Source organism: Prionailurus viverrinus, chromosome A1 (assembly GCF_022837055.1).
Source record: "Prionailurus viverrinus isolate Anna chromosome A1, UM_Priviv_1.0, whole genome shotgun sequence".
Classification (NCBI taxonomy): Eukaryota; Metazoa; Chordata; class Mammalia; order Carnivora; family Felidae; genus Prionailurus; species Prionailurus viverrinus.
This window is the reverse complement of record NC_062561.1, coordinates 124,302,782-124,327,534: the sequence shown is the minus strand read 5'-3', so window position 1 is coordinate 124,327,534 and position 24,753 is coordinate 124,302,782. Positions and strand designations below refer to the sequence as shown.

Below are 24,753 nucleotides of genomic sequence, written 5' to 3'. Positions count from 1 at the left end.
TAGGCTAGAATATCCAAAATGGTTTCTTACTTATAGGACTAGTACCTCAGCTGGGGGCTAACCAGGCATCCTTCTTTCCATGTGGCTAACTTATGTTTCCTCATATATGATGGTCACAGGGTGGTCTGATTTACTTGGCATCTGGCTTCTAAGACCAAGTATTTCAAGATGATAAGCCCCAGTCTATAAATTTCTTACCAAGTCCTAGCTTGTATCTTGGTAATGTTTCCTTGGTTGAAGCACATCACATGGCCAATTCCAAAATACGTGTGGAAGGGGATTACAGCAAGGAGTCAAGACTGGAAGGTATACTTCATTAGGGCGTTATGCTTAAATACACTGCGTATCACAAAACCTCTGTGTGCATGAACGTAGAGAACATTATGCTAAGTGAAATAAACCAGTCACAGAAAGATAAATACTATAGGATTCCACTTAAATGAAGTATCCAAAATAGCTAAACTCTTAGAAGTGGAGAATAGAGTGGAATTACAAGAGGCTGAAGGGAGGAGAGGGGAAAATGGGGAAATGTTGCCTAATCATTTAGTTTCAGTTACACAAGATGAATAAGTTCTAGAGATCTTTGTAACATAGTGCCTATAGTTAACAGAACAATATTATGCACTTTAAAATATGTTCAGAAGATAGGTCTCATGTTATGTGTTCTCACCACAATCACCACTCCCTATCCCCACCAATCCATGTGCACAAAAGAACACAAGGAAGTTTATAGAGGTGACGGATATGTTTAGTATCTCAATTGTAGGTATCGTGAATGGACACATATGTCCAAACTCATCAGAATGAGTTTATGTATACATTATGATAAGTTAATATATAATTGATATATTAACATGTACATTAGATATGTACAATTTTTTAAAGTTTATTATTTCGAGAGAAAAAGCATATACATGTGAATAGGGGAGGGGCAGAGAGGAGGAGAGAAAGAATCCCAAGCAGGCTCCACACGGTCAGCAGGGAGCCCGAGACAGGGCTTGATCCCATGAATGGCAAGATCATAACCTGAGCTAAAATCAAGAGTTGCATGCCCAACTGACTGAGCCACCCACGCACCCCAAGTATGTACAGTTTTTAAATATTATGAGTTATACCCCAGTAAAGCTTGAAAACAAAACAAAAACAAAAATCTGGAAGCATTATCCCCATAAAACCACTATTTTTCAGGAATAGCACTAGTTGGTTTTTTTGTTTTTTAAACATTTTATTTTTTGAGAGAGAGGGAGAATGAATGTGTGATCAGGGAAGGGGCAGAGAGAGAGGGAGACACAGAATCCAAAGTAGGCTCCAGGCTCTGAGCTGTTAGCCCAGAGCCTGATGTAGGGCTCGAACCCACAAACACGAGATCGTGACCTGAGATGAGGTTGGATACTCAACCCAACTGAGCCACCCAGGTGCCTGGAGTAGCAGTAGTTTTTAAAGTTCTCCTTATTGTTTTGCCTCTTTGTATAGACATACCTTTTTGATTTTGAAAGTTTAGACTTCTTAAAGCAAGGTGTAATTCGTTTGTCCTTCACAGAACAGTATATAATATGATTTTATGAGGTTTACGTGTCTACTGTTTCTGAGTGAAAAAAAAAATAGTAAAAACAGGGACACTTGATAGTTTGACACCTTTTTCTAACTTTGGTTTTTCAGATATTTGTTTTTCCTTTCTAGCCAAAAAAGGAAGAAAAAAATTTGGAAGTAAATATGAAAGCATGGATTTTGCAGTATGCCGAACAGCAAAATGAAGAAGAAAAGAGTGAAAATTCTAAAAGTTTAGAAGAGGAAAAATTTGACCCTGTGAGTTAGAAATTTGTATTAGGCTTTTAGCTGGCTATTCATAGGCAACATATTTAACTTTTCTGTAACTTAGTTTTCTCATTTGTAAATTAAAGAAATACCCACCTCTAGGAGTGGATGGAAAGATTAAGCAAAATAAAACCTAAAAGTAACAAAATAAAAATGGCACAAAGTAACTGCTCAATAAGTGTTACTTACGTTTCCTCCCATCTTTAAACAGATAATCATCAAATATTTTTAAATGATTATCATTTGTAAGAAGTATCCTAAATTCCTTGGATAATAAAAGAAAGGCACATTTCGTTACAAAAAAATCCTTAGTCTGGTCAGAGAAGCCTAGATATAAGAGAAACTAAAAATGTAAGGTTACATGAAAACAAGTTGTAGGAAGAAAATGTTACAATACGTGTCTGACAGTACACTTTAGAATTTATAAAGAAGTTTTCAAAGGACAACAGATACTTCACAAAAATAGACATATGGATAGCCAGTAAACATGTAAAAACAATTTCAAGATCACTAGTCATCAGAGAAATGAAAATGGAAACTGCAGTTAGATCCTATTGTATATTCATCAAAATGGCTACAATTAAAGAGATCAGTAATACCAAGTGTTGGGAGTGCATGGAGCTGCAGGAACACTCAGACATTGATTGTGGGAGTATAAAATGGTATATCCACTTCAGAAAACTGGCACTTCCTTAAAAAGTTAAACATACACTTAGCCATGTGACAGAACAGTTTCGTTCTTAGGTATTTATTCAAGAAAACTGAAAAGATGTCCACAAAAGACCTGTACACAAATGTGCATAGCAGTTTTATACTCATAATAGGCAAACACTGCAAGCAACTTTCCAAAGCATAATCCTTGAATGAAAGAAGGGAGACACAGATGACTACATGTGTAATTATTATGTTAAATTCCAGATAAGTTATCCTTGCTAAATCAATCTCTCGTGACAAAAGGCAGATCAGTAGTTGCTTGAGTCCAAGGATAGGGAAAGAGGATTCACTGTAAGGCAGCATGAGGAAACTTTTGGGGATGGTGGGAATGTTTTTTATCTTGATTAGGATGATGGTTAAATCAATATATATATTTATGAAACACATTCACCTGTATACCTAAATGGGTGCATTATATTATATGTAAATCATACCTGAATAAAATTGGTTTAGAAAGAGAAAAGGGAAGTTGCAAAACACCATGTGTAGTATGATGAACCCATTTGTGTAAAAGAAAAAAATATATATATGTGTATTTTCATTCTATATGCACAGAAAAGATATGGAAAGATACACGAGAAACTATTATTAGTGATTAGGACTGGGGTGGTAGAATGAGAGGGACACTTCTTTTTTTATACTCTTCTGTATCCTATACATATTTTTAAAACTCTGTGCCTATATTAAACTAATATAAGCAAAAAGAACTTAGGACAGTATGAGTCTCCATTAAGGGTCAAAGAAGAGGTCTCTTCTGATTAGAACATTTGGTCAAGACTGCAAGAAGAGAGGGGGAACTTGAAGGGTGCAAAGTGTGCATGGGCAGTAAAGGGAAGATGATCCATATGGGTAAAATAGTGTGAACAGTGTACAGAAGTGGATTGTGCAATGAGCCTTTGGGTATTAAACAATATATGAATATATACAGAGTATACAATGTAGATGAGTACTGACAGGAAGGAGTAAACAAGTGAGTTTAGCTGAGACCAGAAGATTTTGATCCCCAAAAAATGAATTTGACTTTTTTTTCTTGGGAAGAGCTTCTTGAAGTTGGGGGCAGGTGAGTTACAAGAATTTGGTATTTTAGGTCAAAATTAAAGTGCTTAAAGTGGTTTGGAATATTTAGTAGCATTCAAGGTGATTTGGAAAGGATAGGGAAGCCATTTGGTAGCTTTTGCACTTCCTCAGGTATGAAATAATAAGGCTCCAAATTGGTATTGGAATTGGAAGGCAACAGAAACATTTAAAGCAAGAACCAATAGAAAGTTTTGGTTTACTGAGTAAAGAAGTTAATGAGCTAAAGACAGCAAGAGATTTTCAGGTGGAGGGACAGTGGTATCAATGGCAGAAATAGGATTGATGGAAGAATGTGATTTGGGTGAACAAGAGGTACAGACAGCTAACGCTTCTGTTTACACTGTATCAGTGTGTTCTACACAAAGTGGTTCCAGGCTTAAGCTCGATGTGCTGCCTTAGTTGATCTCTTTTCCATTCATGTTAACAGTTGTGTTTCATAGCAGCATTATACATGCCCTTATCTTCACCTTGTGCCTTGATGCTTCTCATCTGTACTTTGTTAACCTAGGGAAAAAAACAAATCTGAGTTTAATTTTAAACTGCATCTAATGTTTGCTCAGTGGAGCTAGTCCTTAAGTTTTATAACACCCATTTTACCAGAGGCCTTTTTTTTTTTTTTTTTAATGTCCCTATTTTCTACAAGAAAGAGAATATGGAAAGGTAACTTTCAGATGAATATTATTATATTATTATCTATACAATCCTTTATGTAAATTATAAAATGTATAAAAACAAAATACTTCCTCTTTACAGAAATGAGCTTACTTAACTTTTATTCTGTAGTTTTTAATTTTATTTAATATGTCAAGGAAATTTTCCATGTGGATCACCCTCATTCTTTTGGTAGCTCATTTTTTTTTCTAATGGCTGACAGATTTTCTCTGTAGATGAGTACCTTTGATTTGCAGTTTTTCCTCTTCTGTCACTACCTACAAATCTGTACCTTTGTATTATTTCTCTGTGAAAAATTCCTAAAAGCAGATTTGCTGGATCAAAGAATAAGATTAAAAGATCATAGGTTTTTCTATAATAAACTGACAAATGACTTAACTGATTTGTTCTTTTTTAAATTTCTGAATCAATATCTTCTTTGGAACAGAATGAAAGGTACTTGCACCTTGCAGCAAAACTTCTGGATGCAAAGGAGCAGGCAGCTACCTTTAAACTAGAAAAAAACAAGCAAGGCCAAAAAGAGGCTCAAGAAAAAATAAGGAAATTTCAAAGAGGTAAACACTTAAAAATTCTTAGGTATATAAATGTCTCTTCTTTTTTTGGCTTTCCTGGCATGGAGGTTGCCTCTTTTTGTCTACTCTTTCCTAACGGTTTATACCTGGGATTGGTAGGCTTTCTGTAACAAGGCAAATAATAAATATTGTAGGTTGTGTGGGCCATATAGATGCTCTCACAACTACTGAACTCTCCTGTCACAGCATAGAAGCAGCCACTGGTAGTATGTAAGTAAATGGCTATGTTCTCATAAAACTTTATGGATACTGAAATAGGAATTTCATATAAATTTTCACATGTCACCAAATACTTCGTATATTTTTCAACCAGTTAAAAATACCAAAATTATTTTTAGCTTATAGGCTATACAGAAACAGGCAGCAGGGCTGGATGCGACCCATTGGCCATAGTTTGTCAGCCTCTGAAATATACTATAAAATACCATCCTCATTCAAAAAGGAGAGTCAGGTACACTTCCATGAGCATTCATGTCTAATGAGTATGTTTTTCCAGACCTTCTACATCTGTTAAATAATTCATTTAAAACATTTTAGTATATGATGTGAAAATAAATTGCCTCTGACTTCTAGCATAAATTCCAAGTAGAAAGTGTTGAATAACTGGCTGCAAGGAAAAAGAAAGAATGCTGTTCTGTTTTTGTTGTCATTTTGCGGTTTTTTTGTTTGTTTTTTAACCGTCTCTGCAAAGTAAAGAGACATAAAAAACAAATACAACAAAGCACAATTTTTTTTTTCTTGGTAGAAATGGAAACTTTAGAAGACCATCCAGTATTCAATCCAGCCATAAAGATTTCACATCAACAAAATGAAAGGAAAAAGCCTCTTGTAGCCACAGAAGAAGAAAGGGCTTTGAACTTCAACTTATTTGAAAAATCTGTAGCTGCTACTGAAGAAGAGAAAGGTAAAACAAAGGGAAAGGGTTTCGAGGTGAAAGTAGTAAAATGTCAGTGAAAATACAACTGAGAAATTGTTAGTTTGCATTCTAGCAAACTACATAAGTTGGCAGTAAAGTTACGCTTCCACATGCTGTCTTGGAAAAATAATAATTATAACTTTTGTAGCATTTTGTAATTTTAAGTATCTTGTTTCAGTCTCATCTCTTTCCAGTCCATCCTCCAAATTCCTGCCAGAATTATTTTCCATAACTATCTAAATGTGATTTCCCTGTTAAAAACCCTCAGTCAGTAGTAAGTCCATACTTACCACGGCATTGAAGAGCCTTTGCATTCTACCACAATCTGCCTTCCCACTTTATTCTCCCAGCTAAGTACTGTAGCCGCAACATTCTCTAGAACATGTGTTATTTCATGGCTCCATGATTTTGCTCATTCTGTTATCCCCTACTTGGCCAACCTTACCCTCGCTTCAAGGTTAACTCAAACAGCCCTAAGAGGACTCTGCCATGAGTACTGCCTTGCCACTGGATGTGTGTAATGGTGCATTTATTTGTGCTAAGTAAATTATTGATATAGCTTGTATGATATTTATCTGTACTATAGTCAAGTCCTGTGCTAAATTGTCAGTTTTTTAATTTTATATTCTTTGATAAATAATTATTAATTTTTATTGTTGATAATGTCAGTTGCTGTATGTACGGTAATTAACAAAATAACCTAGTCCTTGCCCTCTTCAAGTGTATGGTCTTGTAGGGGAGATAAGCATTACATATACACAAATATTTAATTATAAATTGTGATGTATGCTATCAGGGCAAGAATACTGGTGTTTAATATTAGAGATAATAATGGGGCTGTTGATTTGCTCTGAGATCTGATAGATGATTAGGTGTCAGCCCAGTGATACCTTGGTGGGAAGAGCCACCTTAGAAGGAGGGAGACAGTACATTGGAAGTCTAAGGTAGAGAAGACGTAGAGCAGACTATTCAACAGAACACTCTATGATAGGAATGTTATGTATCTGGGCTATCCAGTGTGATAGCTACTAGCCAAATAGGAGTAATGGGCACTTGAAATGTGATTAATGCAACTGAGAAACTGAAAGTTTAATTGTAATTAATTTAGGTTTGTTCATGTGTGGCTACTGCCTCTGTACTGGGCCAAGCAGGCTTAGAGCATTTGAGGAAGTGACTGCCTGCCTGTGTGGCATGATAAGCAGAGATGGACCATGAAAAGGTTTTAGGCAGTGGTGAAGAATTTGGACTTTATTTTATACGTAATGTGAAACCAATGAAGGTGGTGGTGGCAGCAGCAGCTGTTAAGCAGAGAAATGACATCTGATCTATATTTTTTTCAAAAGATTACCCTTCCTGTGTGGTAGCCTCCCAAATACTATAATTCAGAGTACCCTGAACAATTCATCACATGGTTAGTTATCATAGATATTTTATAAGAATGAATGAGTTACTCAGGATACTTTTTTTTAAAGATTCAGATATTCAGTGGTTTTATCCATTAAGAGAATTTCCTTACATCACTCAGAAAAGCAAACTTTTTTTTTAACCTATTCTCTTTTAAAGGTCTTTTCCCAAAATTGAGAGGACTTTGATCACTCAAGAGACTACACATTACCACATGACAATTTTTAAAAAAACAATCTTTGTCTATCATTTTAGAGAAAAAGAAAGAACCTCATGATGTAAGAAATTTTGACTATACAGCTCGAAGCTGGACTGGAAAATCTCCCAAACAATTTCTGATCGATTGGGTCAGGAAGAATCTTCCCAAGAGTCCAAATCCTTCCTTTGAAAAAGTTCCAGTAGGTAGATACTGGAAATGTAGGTATGTTTTTTTGGTTAATTGAATGAACTTTTAGAAAAATCTAAGATGAAAAATCTGGTTCTTACATGTTAAGTAGACATTTTTAGGAAGCTCTCTTATTTCACATCTCAGGTTGATAGTGCTGATACGTTACCTAGTATAGTGTCTTCATTAGAAATATTTAATTAATTAATGTAAACTTAGGCTCAGTGTGAATGGAATTCTGATTTGTTTTTACTTCATTAATTTTATTTTAAAAATCTTTGGCTTCCTTGTAGAGTAAGAGTAATCAAGTCTGAAGATGACGTACTGGTAGTATGCCCTACAATCTTAACAGAAGATGGCATGCAAGCTCAGCACCTGGGAGCAACTCTAGCTCTGTACCGTTTAGTGAAAGGGCAGGTGAGACTTTTTAAATTGATGTGTTTCAAAAGTCATTCGTGGAGTAGTGCGTGTACTGTACTTTGCCAACATAAAACTATGAGCATATGGAATGTAGTATTTAACAATGGCCTTCGGTGCCAGTTTTTACTTAGCACTTCTTCAGATTAATCCTCGTTAAATGCTTACTTACGATTTTGACTTCGTCTTGCCCCTAAACACAGCTACGTCTTTCTGTCCTTAGACCAGAGGCTCTGAACCATTTCACTGGTCTAGTTTTTCAGGCTGTGCTATTTTATGGATTAAAAATAGTTGTTCTAGGTTGGTTGAAGTAAGGAGAATTTTTAAACAGTTTAATGCTTATTTAAATGTTATGTCTCTCTTGAATGTTACATTTTTTTCTCTCTTTTGAAAAGTTATAGAACTTAGTTCCAGTTTTCAATTTTAGAATATATGAACTATAAGCTTTCAGGTTAAAGAAAGATTGAAGTACTTCTGAAGGAAGCTTTTTTTTTTTCCTGGATTGTTGGATTGTCAACATTTCTTTTTTGCAATAAATACATGTTCTTCATGGGAAATTAGAACCACTGGAAATTTTAGATCCTGATGAAGTGGAACTCCAAACGATAGTTCTTTTCCAGCTTCTGCCAGTAAAAATTTGTAATGTCTTTATTTCACCTATTTTGCAAAAAGGGATCATAAGCTAAGCTTAATTGATAGAAGTAACTCTCAGTGTTATAGAGATAATTGTGGGCTCTTTTATGACACAGAATTAGGACAACTTAGATTCACTTCACTGTAGTTTATTTTAAATACTTTGACCTGTAATATCATTTACCTGCCAGCATCTCAGAGGGAATTTTCTTTCAGAAATGCTTTATGGATCACCTACATATTTACATAGTACCACTGCAGGAATAAATAATAAAAATATACTCAGTAGTTTGCTCCAGGAATGAGCACTTTTCATGTATTAAAAGTTTACTTTAGAGTGTGTCTTTAAGGGAGATATTAGGCCCATTTTACCAACGTAGAATCTGAGACACAGAGAGGTTATTTGTCGAAGGTCACACAGTAAGTTTAGAAGCCTGAATATGATATGCTGTTTATAAATTTGCATCATATGCATGTGTATCTTATATTAAAATAGTAACTAAGAGACAAATTACATTTTAAGAGGAAAATAGCTATCCTAAGTTCCAGCCTATTGAATTTTAATATTAAGTAATCAGTGAAAATAACATACTGGTGTTTTTTTTTTTTTTTTTTCCTTTATAGTCTGTGCACCAGTTACTTCCTCCCACTTACCGAGATGTTTGGTTGGAGTGGAGTGATGCAGAAAAGAAAAAGGAAGAATTAAATAAAATGGAAACCAATAAGCCACGTGATCTTTTTATTGCCAAACTTCTGAACAAATTGAAACAGCAGCAGCAGCAGCAGCAACAACATTCTGAAAATAAGAGAGAAAACTCTGAAGATCCTGAGGAATCTTGGGAAAATTTAGTTTCTGATGAGGATTTTTCTGCACTGTCCTTGGAATCAGAAAAGGCAGAAGATTTGGAACCTGTTAGAGCCCTCTTCAGGAAGTTGCAAAGCACACCTAAGTACCAGAGACTTCTAAAGGAAAGGCAGCAGTTACCAGTGTTCAAGCATAGGAATTCAATTGTTGAAACTCTTAAAAGGCACCGGGTAGTGGTTGTGGCAGGTGAAACGGGGAGTGGCAAAAGTACTCAAGTACCACATTTCCTCTTGGAAGATTTGCTTCTAAATGAGTGGGGAGCTAGTAAGTGTAACATTGTCTGCACCCAGCCCCGAAGAATCTCAGCAGTGAGTTTAGCCACAAGAGTATGTGATGAGTTGGGCTGTGAAAATGGACCTGGAGGAAGGGTAAGATGTCGTTCAACTCCATCTCAGTGAGTGATGACATTACTCATCTGTGCTCTTGGGATCCAAATGAAACCTGTACAGTGTATGAGTTTTGACACTGCTACTGGCTATTCAGTAGCAGAATAACTGCAAAATATAGAAATTAATAAAATTGTTTAGAACCAAATATGAATTCCAGGTTGATACAACTCAGCTTAATTACACTTTGAATTGTTCTTTCTAGAGATGGTATTTAACATTTTTTTAAATGTTTTTTAATTTATTTTTGGGAGAGAGAGACAGAGTATGAGTGAGGAGGGGCAGAGAGAGAGGGAGACTGAGAATCTGAACCAGGCTCCAGGCTCTGAGCTGTAAGCACAGAGCCCGACATGGGGCTTGAACTCACAAACCACGAAATCATGACCTGAGGTGGAGTCAGACGCTTAACCAAGTGAGCCACCCAGGCGCCCCTAACATTTTTGCCTCTGTCTTTAAGATAGGTAACCCTTCACTAAAAATTTTTGTGAAACATGGTATGGATTTCTCTCATGGAATGTAAAAAGAAAAAAAGACATAATTTCTATCTTATAAGGAACTTATGTTAAGAGAATAACAGACATGTACATACATGGCAAATAAAAGAATGACCTTAGAAGGGAGCCTGGCTGGCTCACTTGGTAGAGCTTGTGACTCTTGATCTCAGGGTTGTGAGTTCAAGCCCCACATGGGGTGCAGACATTACATACATACATACAAAAAATTATTTTAAAAATAACTGAAGAAATAAAAAATGTGATGAGAATAGAAGTCACCTCAAGATTCCCATGAGGCACCACTGGTATGAGACCAGTTGTTCTTTTTTTTTTTTTTTCAACGTTTATTTATTTTTGGGACAGAGAGAGACAGAGCATGAACGGGGGAGGGGCAGAGAGAGAGGGAGACACAGAATCGGAAACAGGCTCCAGGCTCTGAGCCATCAGCCCAGAGCCTGACGCGGGGCTCGAACTCACGGACCGTGAGATCGTGACCTGGCTGAAGTCGGACGCTTAACCGACTGCGCCACCCAGGCGCCCCGAGACCAGTTGTTCTTTAACAGTGGCAGCTTTTATGAAATCTTGCCAGAAAAGTAGACCAAATTGTAGGAACTGCTCTAAATTTTTGTCCTGAGTACCTCAATATTTTGTTGCAAGATAATTTAATTAGAATACAATAATCAATCTTTGATGGTACCTGGAGTGAACAGTGAAACCAGAGGCACCTGAGTGGCTCAGTTGGTTGGGCATCTAACTTCAGCTTGGGTCATGATTTCACAGTTCATGAGTTCGAGCCCTGTGTCAGGCTCTGTGCTGACAGCTTAGAGCCTGGAGCCTGCTTCGGATTCTGTGGGTCTCTCTCTCTGCCCCTTTCCTGCTCACGCTGTGTCTCTCAAAAATAAATAAACATTAAAAAAAATTTTTTTTAAGTTAGCAGAACAAATTTTATAGTTTTATACAATTGAAGATATTGGGACAATAATTTTAGTTAATTTGGGACACCTGGGTGGCTCAGTCGGTTAAGCATCCGACTTTGGCTCAGGTCATGATCCCACTGTTTGTGAGTTCGAGCCCCGCATCGGGCTCTGTGCTGAAAGTTCAGAGCCTGGAGCCTGCTTTGGACTCTGTGTCTCCCTGTCTCTCTGCCCCTCCCCCGCTCACATTCTGTCTCTCTCAAAAATAAATAAAAAAACGTTAAAAAAAATTTTTTTTTAATTTCACTAACTAGATTTCCTTAAACTGCCCTACTTAGTAGCAGGATCAGCACCTGTGCTTCATTTCTTAGCTCTTGTTTCCCAGATCACTTATGAGAATCTTATCTCAACCTTATGTTCTCCCTATAGAATTCTTTGTGTGGATATCAGATCCGGATGGAATCTCGAGCTAGTGAATCTACAAGGTTACTCTATTGTACAACAGGAGTTTTGCTAAGGAAACTTCAGGAAGATAGTCTCCTAACCAATGTGTCTCATGTTATTGTAGACGAGGTGAGTATATTCTGTAGTCGTGTTCAGATAAATTCTAAACAGTTTCATGTTAAAAGGATGCTATTTCTAATACTACCTAACATTTTCTTCATGCTTATTAAATGCCCCTGTGTATATAGTTATTTAATTTTCTCTAACAAATATGTCTCATGTTGTTTCAATACCATATGGCATTTGCTATATGCTTCTGACTGTATATATATATAAATTCATTTAACCTTTCCTGAAATCCAGTGAAGTAGATACTATTATCTCCTTTGACAGTTGCTCTGAGGCACAATGAGGTTAAAATACTATGTGTAAGTTCACACAGCCAGTAAGTTCTGCAACTCGGAGGTTCAAACTGAGGCCATCTGGATGCAGTCTGTGGTGTGTATACTGCCTCTTAACTACATTTGGTTGTTAAAGGATTTTCCTTAATTCGTACTAAAAAAAACCAAGAAATCTTCATCATTTACTCTATAGATATATCCCTCCTTGAATCAGATTTTTTTTAATGTTTATTTTTGAGAGAGAGGAGCAGAGAGAAAGGGAGACAGAGAATCTCAAGCAGGTCCCACCTTGTCGGTACAGAACCCAATGCGGGGCTTGAACTTACAAATGGTGAGATTATGACCTGAGCAGAAATCAAGGGTTGTATGTCCTTGGATCAAATTTTAATGCACACTTAAATTGAATCTTTAAATTGAAAATTTCCCCTTAGAATTATTATTTTTTTTTTTTTTTTGAGAGAGAGAGAAAGAGAGAGAGCCTGGGAGCAAGGGAGGGCAGATAGCAGGAGAAGAAGAACCCCAAGTGGGCTCCTTGCTCTTAGCAGCAAAGCCCAACTCAGAGCTCTATCCCAGGAACTGTGAAACTATGACCTGAGCTGAGATGAAGAGTCACACACTTAACCGAATGAGCTACCCATGTGCCCCTCCCATTAGAATTATTTTAAATGGTGCAGTAGCCTACCACATGTAAACTGATTTGCTTTGTACATGATTTTGTCAAGAAGAAATAAGATACATAGCATTTCTATTATACAAGAACTATTTAAAAAATTTTCCCTGATGTAAAGTTTTTATAAATGTCTGTTAATTCACTAAATTCAGAAGGCAGTATTAAAGTTCAGTCATTCATTGATTTTTAATTAATAGACTACATATAGATTGTTCGGTCATTTTCCTCCTTTTGCTTAGAAAATGGTACAAATAGGGGCGCCTGGATGGCTCATTCAAATGTCCGACTTTGTCTCAGGTCATGATCTCATGGTTCGTGAGTTTGAGTCTCGCATCGGGCTCTGAACTGACAGTGTGGAGCCTGCCTGGAATTCTCTCTTCCCCCCTTCATTCTGCCCCTCCCCGGCTCATGCTCTCATACATATGCACTCTCTCTAAAATAAATAAACTTAAGGGACGCCTGGGTGGCTCAGTTGGTTAAGTGTCTGACTTCAGCTCAGGTCACGATCTCGTGGTCCGTGAGTTCAAGCCCCGCGTCGGGCGCTGGGCTGATGGCTCAGAGCCTGGAGACTGCTTCTGATTCTGTGTCTCCCTCTCTCTCGGCCCCTCCCCCATTCATGTTCTGTCTCTCTCTGTCTCAAAAAAAAATAAATTAAAAAAATAAATTAATTAAAAAAATATAGGTAAACTTAAAAAAAAATAAAACAAATAAACTTTAAAAGAAAATATTACAAATATAGCAAGATACAAAAATGAAAATAAAAACCTATAATCTCATATCCCAGAAAAAAAAATCACGGTTGACATTGAATATACATATTTATATGTATATATATTTAATAATATGAATGTATCTCTTGTTACAGTCTTTAAAATTTGATCGCCTGATATAAGTATGGCTACTTCAGTTTTCTTCTGACATCCATTAGCATGATAGACGGTTCTCCATCCCCTTACTTTCAGTCTGCAGGTGTCTTTAAGTCTAAAATGAGTCTCTTATAGGCAGCATATAGATGAGTCTTGTTTTCTTATTCTGATACCCTTTGTCTTTTGATTGGAGAATTTAGTCCATTTACATTTACAGTGATTATTGAAAGACAAAAATTTAGTGCCCTTGTGTTGCCTGTAGAACTGGCATTTCTAATGATATTCTCTAGTCCTTTCTAGTCTTTCGGTGTGTTTTTGTTTTGTTTCTTCTCCAAAGAGTCCCCCCCCCCCTTAGGGGCGCCTGGGTGGCTCTGTCGGTTTAGCGTCTGACTTCAGCTCAGGTCATGATCTCATGGTTCACAAATTTGAGCCCCATGTTGGGCTCTGCTGACATCTCAAAGCCTGGAGCCTGCCTGCTTCAGATTTTGTCTCCCTCTCTCTCTGCACCTTCCCCGCTCATGATCTCTCTTTCTTTCTCAAAAATAAACATTTTAAAAAATGTAAAGAAAAAAAGAGCCCCCCCCCCACCCCCCCCTTAAATTTTCTTGCAGGGCTGGCTCAGTAGTCACAAAATCCTTTAGTTGTTTGGGAAACTCTTTATCTCTCCTTCTATTTTAAATGACAGCCTTGCTGTTATAAACAATTCTTGCCTGGACATTTTTGCGATTCCGCACTTTGAATATATCCTGTCACTTCTTTCTGGCCTGCTAAGTTTCTGTGGACAGATCTGCTACAAACCTGATCTGTCTTCCCTTGTAGGTTGAGGAGTTTTTTTCCCCTTGCTGCATTCATGATTTTTTCCATGTCTGTGTATTTTGTGAATTTGACTAGGATATGGAATGGTGATGGTCAGCTTTGTTGAATCTAATGGGAGTTCTCTTTGCCTCTTGGATTTTGATATCTGTGACCTTTCCCAGACTAGGAAAGTTTTCAGCTATAATTTGCTTATGTAAACCTCCTGCCCCTTTTTGTCTCTCTTCATTTTCTGGCACTCCTATGATACAATGTTACTCTTTAATAAATCACTGAGTTCTGTACATCTTGTATCATGATCTTTAGACTTTGTTTCCCTCTTTTTTTTCTGCTTCATGATTTTCCATAATTTTATCTTCTGTATCACCGATTGGGTGCTCTACTTCATCCATCCTCACCATCACAGCATCCGTTCGCAATTGCATTTTGGTTATTGCATTTTTAATTTTGGCCTGACTAGGTTTTAGTTTTTTTATTTCTGTAGAAAGGGAGTCTCTGGTGTCTTCTATACTTTTTTCATCCCTAGCTAGTATTCTTGTAATCGTGATTTTAAATTCTAGTCCACACATCATACTTATATCTATGTTGATTAAATCCCTGGCTGTCATTTCTTCCTGTTTTTTCTTGTCCGGTAAAATCCTCCATTGTATCATTTTGGAGGAAGAAAAAATTAATAAATTTAAAAATTAAAAATTAAATATTAAAAAAACAAAAAAAATAAAGGAAGCTAGATCCTAGGTGTGTTTTGGTCTACTTGAGAGAAGCTTGATAGAAAAGAGAAAGGAAAAAAAGTTTTAAAAAAATTTTTAATTAAAAAAATAAAATACAAAAATAGAATTAAAAAATTTTTAATTAAAAAAATTTTGCTCTTTCTGTATCCAAGAAAGAGAAAGAAAAGAAAGGAAAAAGAAAACAGAAGGAAAAACAGAAGCAAAGAAAATGAACAACAAGCAAACAGCGTGAAACTTGAATGAAGTTACATCCATTTTACCTAGAACTGAAATCTTGCAGCACATTATATAGTCCAGTCCGTAAGCTAAGCAGGTAGAAGGGATTTGTTCTGGTCTTCTCAGGGATGTCCCTGGAGGGTGCAGGTGGGTGGGGCTGGGTGTAATGGCTCCCTTCTCCACTTGGTAGTGCTGCATAGCTCACTGGGGTCATCTGTGCATGGTGAAAATGGCTTTCCCCAGCTCTCTAGTCTCTGGTGCGTGAATTTCATGCCCTCAATCACCCCTTTGTCTCAGGCTGCCGTCCACTCCCCGCCTTTACCCTGTGTCCAAGCTATCTGATTGCCAGGTGGTGCCTCCCTCCGGAGTTTTATCTCAGATGGAGCTGTGTTTCAAAAATCCACCGCTCGGACCCATGCTGATTCTCTGGAGGAGGGTCTCATTGAACAACAGCCTGGTGCTGTCTTGTCCCAGAAAATGTTCATGTGATCACACAGCAGCAGAGGCTCTGAGTTTATGGTAAATCACAACACATAGCTAGTGCCAGGTTTTGCTGTATTCCTGTCTTTGTTCCAATATCAGTAAACATGGCAGCTCTCCAGGGTCCACCAGGACTTTGGCCTGGAGGGAAGCTGCATGGCCTCTACCACAGGCACTCCAAACAGGTGAACCGCTTCTCCTTATGTAGCACATGGACCCCTCAGACTGTGCTGCATGCTCCTGGGGATTCCCCCTACTTCCTCATCAGAGCACCGCCAGGCTCTAAGCTCTGAAACTTTAGACTCTGTGCTCCACTGTTTATAGAAGCCTGGTGGTATTGAAACCCTCTCCTTCCTCCCCATCAATAGTTTTGGGGAACAGATTTCTTGTCCAGTCCCCTCCAAGTGTTTTCACTCTTTATCTCTTTCTCTCCAGCTACTCTTAAAGGGAGTGCTTTGCTTGCGTGATCCCAGTGTGCTGCAGTCTTCCTCCTTTTTCTTTCTGTTGTCTCTGCAAAAACAGCTCCCTACCCTCCATGGCTCTGTGGCTTTTCTCTCCCCCCAGTTCACCTCTCTGCACCACATAGCTGCCAAGTTCTCTGGCTCAAATTAGGCAGATTTTTGCATTAATTCTCAGATCACTTTCCAGGTGTTCAAAATAGCTTGATGCTAATCTAGCTATGTTTCATGGATGAGACAAACTCAGGGTCCCCATAGTGCTACACCATATTGTCACTATCAGAAATACATATTTTTTCATGTTATTTGCCTTATGTCTGACTTATTTCACTTAGCATAATAATCTCTTCATTCATCCATGTTGTTGCAGATGGTAAGATTGCATTCTGTTTTATGGCTGAGTAATATTTCATTGTATATTCCATTGTATATATACCATATCTTCTTTATCCATTCATCTACGGATGGACACTTGGTCTGCTTCCATATCTTGGCCCTCGTTAATAATGCTGCTGTAAACATGGGTGCATGTATTTTTTCGCATTAGTGTCGTTGTTTTCTTTGGGTAAACTCCCAGTAATAGAATTACTGGATCATTCTGTATTTCTGTTTATAATTTTTTGATGAACTTCAGACTCTTTTCCATAGTGGTTGCCCAGTTTACATTCCCCAAAAAAGTGCATTAATATTCCCTTTTCTTCCCATCCTCACCGACACTTATCTTTTTAATTCTTGCTATTTTCAATGTTTTGAGGTGGTATCTCATTGTTTTGATTTGCGTTTCCCTGATGATGAGTGATGTTGAGCATCTTTTCATATATCTGTTGGCCATTTATATGTCTTAATTGAAAAAATGTCTACTCAGGTCCTCTGCCCACTTTTTAATTGTGTTTTTTTGGTGTTGAGTTGTTTTAGTTCTTTATGTATTTTGGATATTCACCCCTTCTTGGATATATCATTTGCAGGTATCTCTTCCCATTATTAAGTTGCCTTTCTTTTGTTGATGGTTTCCTTCATTGTGCAAAAGGCTTTTATTTTGGTGTCGTCCCAATAGTTTATTTTTGCTTTTGTTTCCCTTGCCTGAAGAGACATAATCCATAAAAATATGTTGCTAAGACCAATGTCCATGAGATTACTGCCTATGTTTTCTGTTAGGAGTTTTATGGTTTCAGGTCTCACATTTAGAATTTTAATCCATTTTATTTTGTGTTTGGTGTAAGAAGGTGGTCTAGTTTTCCCAACACCATTTATTGAAAAGACTGTCTTTTCTCTATTATATGTTCTTGCCTCAGAGTGAACCCTCATTGAAAAGCCAGATCAACTTCAGGAAGCTGTTCTTTCATGGTTTAGTATTAGCATTCTGTTACATGATTTACTGAATTGTGCTTAAGTGTAATACTGTTAACATCTTGAACAATCTGGTAAAAACAAAGAAAAAGCTCAGTGAAATTCATCATGTTAAATACAAGGATGTAACAGATGTTACATATGTTACAGAGTTCATTATGCTATTCAGAACCTTTCTTTTTGGTAACACTCAGAATAGTACATCTACCTTATTCTTACAAATAGTTGTGTGATTTGTTTTAGTTTATGGTCACTATGTGCATTAAATAGCTTTTCTTGCTGGTTGCTAGTATGTTTACAGCCAGATGTTGCCTACCTCTGCAGAATGTGCTTAATAACATACACATTTTTTTTAGCTCTATTTTATGATCTACCCTTATTTTTTCTTTAAAAAAATCATTTTCTGCATAAATTAATATCTGTTTGATGAGATAACTCAGCTTTGCCTTACCATCAGGAAATCACTCATGAGTTTCAGACATAAATATCCTGGTAAAAGTAAAACTAGGATTATTCCTTCTTCCTCCCACATCCCATCACTTACACCAGTTGATTCTACTCGTTTCAAATTCATTCACTTTTCTCCATATGCAAATGGCATTGCCCTCATATAGACTACTATTATTTCTTTAAGTACTACAAAACCTCTATTTGAAACTTTTCTGTTGCTGTCCTCTATGACATTTTCCATATTATACCCAGTTTTCTTTTTTAAGTTGAACTCAGACTACATGATTCCTCTGTGTAAAAAAATTTTTTAATTATTTTTGGAGAGAACATGTGAGCAGGGCAGAGAGAGAGAATCTTAATCAGGCTCTGTGCTCAGCACAGAGCCCAGCACAGGGCGTGATCCCACAACCCTGGGATCATGACTTGAGCCGAAATTAAGAGTTGGATGCTCAACCGACTGAGCTACCCAGGTGCCCCTTATTTTTTGTAAAGATTTTTAAGTAATCTCTAATCTCTATACTTAACGTGGTGCTCAAACTCACAACCCTGAAATCAAGAATCACACACCACCGACTGAGCAAGCCAGGTGCCCCTAACGTGTTTTCATCACTGCCCCAACACATTAGGATAAAGTCTCAGGGACTTGCACAGCAGATTACCAAGTACCTCGTTTGAAACATACAGCTTCTCTCTCCCTCCTCATGTGCTGACTATAAATATGAACTTTTAGTAGATTTGAGTGTCTGATTATTTTAGCCTCTTAGTAGCCCTTATGTATGATTCAGTTTTTTTGTTCCATTTTATACTAGGTTCATGAAAGAAGCGTCCAGTCAGACTTCTTACTAATTATCTTGAAGGAAATTTTACAGAAACGCTCTGATCTACACTTGATTCTAATGAGTGCCACTGTAGACAGTGAAAAGTTTTCCACGTATTTCACACACTGCCCTATTCTTAGAATTTCAGGAAGAAGCTATCCTGTGGAGGTAAGTTTTCTTTAAAACACCTATATGAACAGAAACTACATTCCTACCAGGGAGTTTCACCAGAAGACAGGCTCTAGTCATCTGAGCCCATACCTAATCCTACAGTACGGCAGGTCAAGAGAGAACTTGGAGATGGCTCAGGAATCAGATAGCTAGTGATGCCTGGATTGAGGGTGGGGAGGCTGGAAGGGACAATTCTGCTGAAAGATACACCTGAGAAGTATAGAACGTAAAACACATTTCTGTGTCCAAACCATTATATCCAGATTGAAGGTGGCAGTAAGGAACTCCTTTTTTACCCAACTCTCAAATTTAGGCTTGTTTTTGAAGCTTCCTTTCTGCTTATTCTATTAATGTTTGTTCTTTGGGTTCAGCTCATAAAGACTGCTCTTTTAACCAGTTTTCACAAATAAAAAATATACACCATAATGTAATTTGTCCAGAGACTTCTAGGGACAAACTCATCTATATCAACAAAGTTTTCCATTCCCAAATAATGCAGAAAGAAGCTTTTCTCATAATATTCTAAATTAACATTTGGTAACATTCAAAAGACAGTGATCCCATTGTTCTCTTTAAAATGGTATTTACCGAAATGGATTTGAATTTACCATTCATATACCTTAATCTATGTAGGTTTTTCATCTTGAAGATATAATAGAAGAAACAGGATTTGTACTGGAGAAAGACTCAGAATATTGTCAGAAATTTCTGGAGGAGGAAGAAGAAATAACCATTAATGTTACAAGCAAAGCAGGGGGAATAAAAAAGTACCAGGTAAAAAGAAAACATTTTCAAAGACATCTGATAGTGATATCCAAAGTATAACATTCCATGAGAGGTTTAAAATCATATGGCTGGCACAGTGAATTCAAGTATAATTTGGGAAAAGAGGAAGAGATAGGATTTTGAGCAAAATTTAAAATAATCTTCAGTCTTTGGTTTACGGTATTTTATCTTCTTTCACTATTTTGGCCCTATAGATACCCGTAAAAAAATCAAGGAGCATATAAATAAGAGGCAACCTTTAGTGCTTCAGAGCAATGATCACTTATTTAGGAGTAAATTTGTAATGATTTTCTGTATTTTATCTGAACATCTTACATGTTGAGGGTGGGGCAGGCCCAAAGTCGAGATCAATCCTTGCCATTGGTTCTCTCAGCAGCTGTCCTGGTACAAGCCAACCCGAGCCATATAGAGAAGCTGTCTAGGGCAAGCACAGTTCTTCCTAGAGAGTTAGTTTCAGTGACATGTTTGTTTTTAGAGCTGTCATAAAACCACATTAGCCTGCATTTTAGCCAGTGGTACTATATCCAGTATTTTTATTGTATCCACAATATTTCATGCTTATATCCAATCTGATGGAAACACAAAGTTACTTTGTCTTCTAGTTAAGCAGATAAATCAAGGAAGCAAAAACTAAAATCTTTCCCTAAAACTCCAGAGTTAGAAATTAGAAACTAAAGAAAGACTTCAGAAAATTAAAGGTATTTCAAAAGAGGTGACTGGACTTTAGCAAACGAAGTAGAATCTAATAGGAATGAGGCAGGTATAAACTACTTATTAAAGTTATGACCTCTCTTGACCTGCTTCTTAGTTGCCACAGGACAGTGCATACACTGTTCTGTTTTTCTTCCATTCTTCTTTAATTTAGTATGTATATGAAAAGATAAAAAGTTTTGCTGTACTTAAGGATGTTGAATGAAATTAAACGTGAAATTTAAAAAAAATTAAGTTTATTTTGAGAGAGAGAAAGAGAAACATTGTGAGTGGGGGAGGGGCAGAGAGAGAGAGAATCTCGAGCAGGCTATGCACTGTCAGCACAGAGCCCGACTTGGAGCTTGATCTCACAAACCATGAGATGATGACCTGAGCCGAAACGAAGTCAGACACTTCATCGACTGTGCCACCCAGGCACCCCATGAGATGTGAAAATTTTTAATACTTTTTAAAACTTACTAAAAATTGTACCCTTGCTGTATTTTAACAAAATAATGATAATAAGAAGGGCAGATTTGCATCCTTCTTTGTCTTATAAAAATATTTAATATTTTTGTTCACCATTTTCTGATTGTGTTTCTTTTAGGAATATATACCAGTTCAGACTGGATCAAGTGCTGATTTAAATCCATTTTACCAAAAGTATAGTAGCCGCACTCAGCATGCTATTCTCTACATGAATCCTTATAAAATCAACCTTGATCTCATTTTGGAACTTCTTATATATTTAGGTATGTATCTTTTACTAATCTGACTCTATTTGTTTTGATAAAACTTTTCTAACTGGAAACATTTTATTAACATGTTATATGCTATTCCTTACCTTTTTTCTTATGTTGAATATTGTTATCTTTTAAAAAATTTCAGACAGAAGTCCCCAATTCAGAAATGTTGAAGGAGCAGTGTTGATCTTTTTACCAGGCCTCGCTCATATTCAACAGCTGTATGATCTCCTGTCAACTGACAGAAGATTTTTTTCTGAACGGTAACCACAGATCTTCATTATATTCCAAGTAGTTTTAAAATTAAAAAATGTTTTGCATATTAAAACTCTTAGAATTCTCAGTCTTTTTACCTTTAATTAAAATTGTCTAAAGTGAAGTAAGGTTTTTGTTTTTAACATTTCTATTATAGCATTAAATGTACTAAAAATTTTAGGTATGATTTCTGCTTTTGTTCTGTCTTTAATTCATTAAACAGAGGGAATCCTGTGGTTCAGAATAAGATAGTGACTCACCTCCCCAACCCACTGGATAGTGCAAAACCCCTACAGAGTGCAACTTATCATTCAGATATAGGTATTCAGCTGTTTACTGTATCTGTTTTGATACAGTTTATTACTGCTATCATGGTTATCACTGCAGTATCCAAGCATATTTTGGAAATTATTTAAAACTTATATTCCATATAAATTCATATTATTTTCTCTTTGATGAATGTATGTGGTTTCATTGTACCATTCTCAGAACTTAGGTGTTTAAATTTTTTCATAATAAAAAATTTTTTAAATTGCTTTCTATTTGCAAATAAATTTTGTTATTCTTTGCAGTGTCTTCTAAAGAGAAACTCTTGCTAAGAACTATGATTTTAACTTTCAGATATAAAGTGATAGCTCTGCATTCTATTCTTTCAACTCAAGACCAAGCTGCAGCATTCACACTTCCTCCTCCTGGAGTCAGGAAGGTAAAATTCAGTACAGCAAATTTATGTGTGATCTGTTGAATATTACATGAAAATGTAATTAAGTGTCTCACAGTTCATGGCAGACTCCAGATGCTCACCAGCTTAACATAATGAGAAAGTGAACCCAATACTTAACTATTTGAAAATTTATAGTATACATTATTAAAGGGACAAGACTTTTAGGGGAATGACCGTTGAAAAACATGGCATCACTTTCGCTTGTGGGAAGAAAAATCACTACTTTTCCCATCCTTTTCATGAAAGATGTTGGCTGTCAGGAGCTATTTGAATCCTGTACAGATTCATTGTTGTTCTACATGTATTCATCCTGGATTATTTTTTTAATGCATAGACCATTAGGTTAGGAAATAGTCTCAGTATTTTCATTGTCTCCTCTGTTGAGGATTCTGAATGAAGAGATACTTGGTAGACAGTTTCTCAGATTTAGAAGGGGATAAAGGGTACCATATAAGAACTGTAGGGAATACTAGAGCTCCCAGAAAGCCTGGACTGCAGTGCAGGAGCCTGGGTTCTGAGGCTGTTCTGATCTGTAAACATTTTAGCTTCCCTCAAAGATTTGGTTTAAAGAAAAGAGTTCAACCTCTTTGAAAAAAAAAAAAAAAAAATTAGATGCTACTGAGGTAGAATGAGCACCTAGGTCCCATCTAAGTCTGAGAACCCAGTATTATTTCCTAGGTCAAATGAATAAGAGAAGCATTCACTATCAAAATACAGAGTTGATATAGAGCAATATACATTGAATATTTGATGCGGAATTCCCAAAATGTTTTCTCCAAGAATACAGAAGGGAAAATGCAAAAAGTGCACTATTCAGTCATCACCATTAAGAATTTTAGAACGAGGGGCGCCTGGGTGGCGCAGTCGGTTAAGCGTCCGACTTCAGCCAGGTCACGATCTCGCGGTCTGTGAGTTCGAGCCCCGCGTCAGGCTCTGGGCTGATGGCTCAGAGCCTGGAGCCTGTTTCCGATTCTGTGTCTCCCTCTCTCTCTGCCCCTCCCCTGTTCATGCTCTGTCTCTCTCTGTCCCAAAAGTAAATAAACGTTGAAAAAAAAAAAAAAATTTAAAAAAAAAAAAAAAAGAATTTTAGAACGAGAGGGGCAACTGGGTGGCTCATTTGGTTAAGTGTCCTACTCTTGGTTTTCTGCTCAGGTCATGATCTCGCCGTTTGTGAGTTCAAGCCCTGTGTCAGGCTCCACCTGACAGTGCAGGAACTGCTTAGGATTCTCTCTCTCCCTCTTTTTCTGCTCCTTCCCTGCTTGCTCAATCTCTCAAAAATAAATAAATAATAAAAAGAATTTTAAAACTAGAATTGGATCTAACATGGGATGTGGTCACAGGGATAATAAGCCAAGGCAGCAACCCACTTCTCACTGATGTACTATTTTTTCTCCAATAATTTGGAGTGATTGTGCATAACTGTCTCTATTCTCTGACCCAATTTCCCAGCTACTTAACATCATTTTTAAGATGACTGACTAGAATTAGGGGAATGGTATTTTTGTTGGAATAAAAATCTGTAACTTTAATTGGCAAGCTGAAGTGATGAAACTAATTATAACAAGTTAAAATTACACAGTAACAGCAAGTAGGTGATGAATGTTGAGATTCACTTTTTAAAATGCATCACCTCAAACTAAAGTTTAAATAATGGCACATTGCTGGAAGTTGTTACCTAATGTTTTGGCTTTTTCTTTATTTTCAGATTGTTTTAGCAACAAATATTGCAGAGACAGGTATCACTATTCCAGATGTTGTATTTGTAATTGACACTGGAAGAACAAAAGAAAATAAGTAAGTTTGAAAAGGGTTTGGGGCTCTTGAATTCTTAGGAGAAATCTCAGAATCATATAGGGAAAATCCCAATGTCCTAATTCTACCCAAAGCCTCAGAGAAACTATGGGAAACTTTCAAATACCCAAGAGTATCATGGCATGTGCTTTCCTATAAGTAATGCCAGTGTTCTGCTTCTTGCAGAAAACTGCTCTCCAAGAAAATTTTCAGAACATAATTTTTTGTAAATATGTTTGCAAAATAGCTTTACAGAAACAATAATTATTTGTGAGGTTATAACAGTGTGAGTTTTGGAATCAAAGTTGGATTTAAATCTCAGATCTGTAATCTTTACCAAGTAATAACACCATTAAATATAATCATCAGGTCCCTCATTTCTAAATGGGGAGCATGAATATTTTTCATAATTGAACATACCTGTTATAATAACTGGCACTTAACAGATAACCTTACCTGAATCTTGAGATTCAGATTACTGCTTTTTAAACATTTTAATGTTTATATTGCAAAAACAGAGAAGATCACCTTAGTAGTCTATTGTAATCCATATATACACTGTCCCTGTATTAGGAAAATTCAGCAATATTTGGCAGTGCATATGACTACCTAGAGGCAGTGGTCAGATTAATTTG

The 24,753-nt window shown here is 36.7% G+C and overlaps 1 protein-coding gene across 1 annotated transcript in view; it reads left to right on the top strand.

The window, feature by feature from the left end:
* DHX29 (DExH-box helicase 29) overlaps positions 1–24,753 on the top strand; it is a 46,453-nt gene that overhangs the window by 12,216 nt on the left and 9,484 nt on the right. The window contains exons 6-18 of the mRNA XM_047854165.1: positions 1,681–1,806; positions 4,706–4,832; positions 5,596–5,754; positions 7,426–7,591; positions 7,849–7,972; positions 9,230–9,838; positions 11,694–11,837; positions 18,950–19,126; positions 19,763–19,903; positions 21,213–21,357; positions 21,494–21,611; positions 22,225–22,309; positions 24,033–24,121. Of these exons, the coding sequence (XP_047710121.1) occupies positions 1,681–1,806; positions 4,706–4,832; positions 5,596–5,754; positions 7,426–7,591; positions 7,849–7,972; positions 9,230–9,838; positions 11,694–11,837; positions 18,950–19,126; positions 19,763–19,903; positions 21,213–21,357; positions 21,494–21,611; positions 22,225–22,309; positions 24,033–24,121 (2,210 nt within the window). The remainder of the gene's footprint in view (positions 1–1,680; positions 1,807–4,705; positions 4,833–5,595; positions 5,755–7,425; positions 7,592–7,848; positions 7,973–9,229; positions 9,839–11,693; positions 11,838–18,949; positions 19,127–19,762; positions 19,904–21,212; positions 21,358–21,493; positions 21,612–22,224; positions 22,310–24,032; positions 24,122–24,753) is intronic.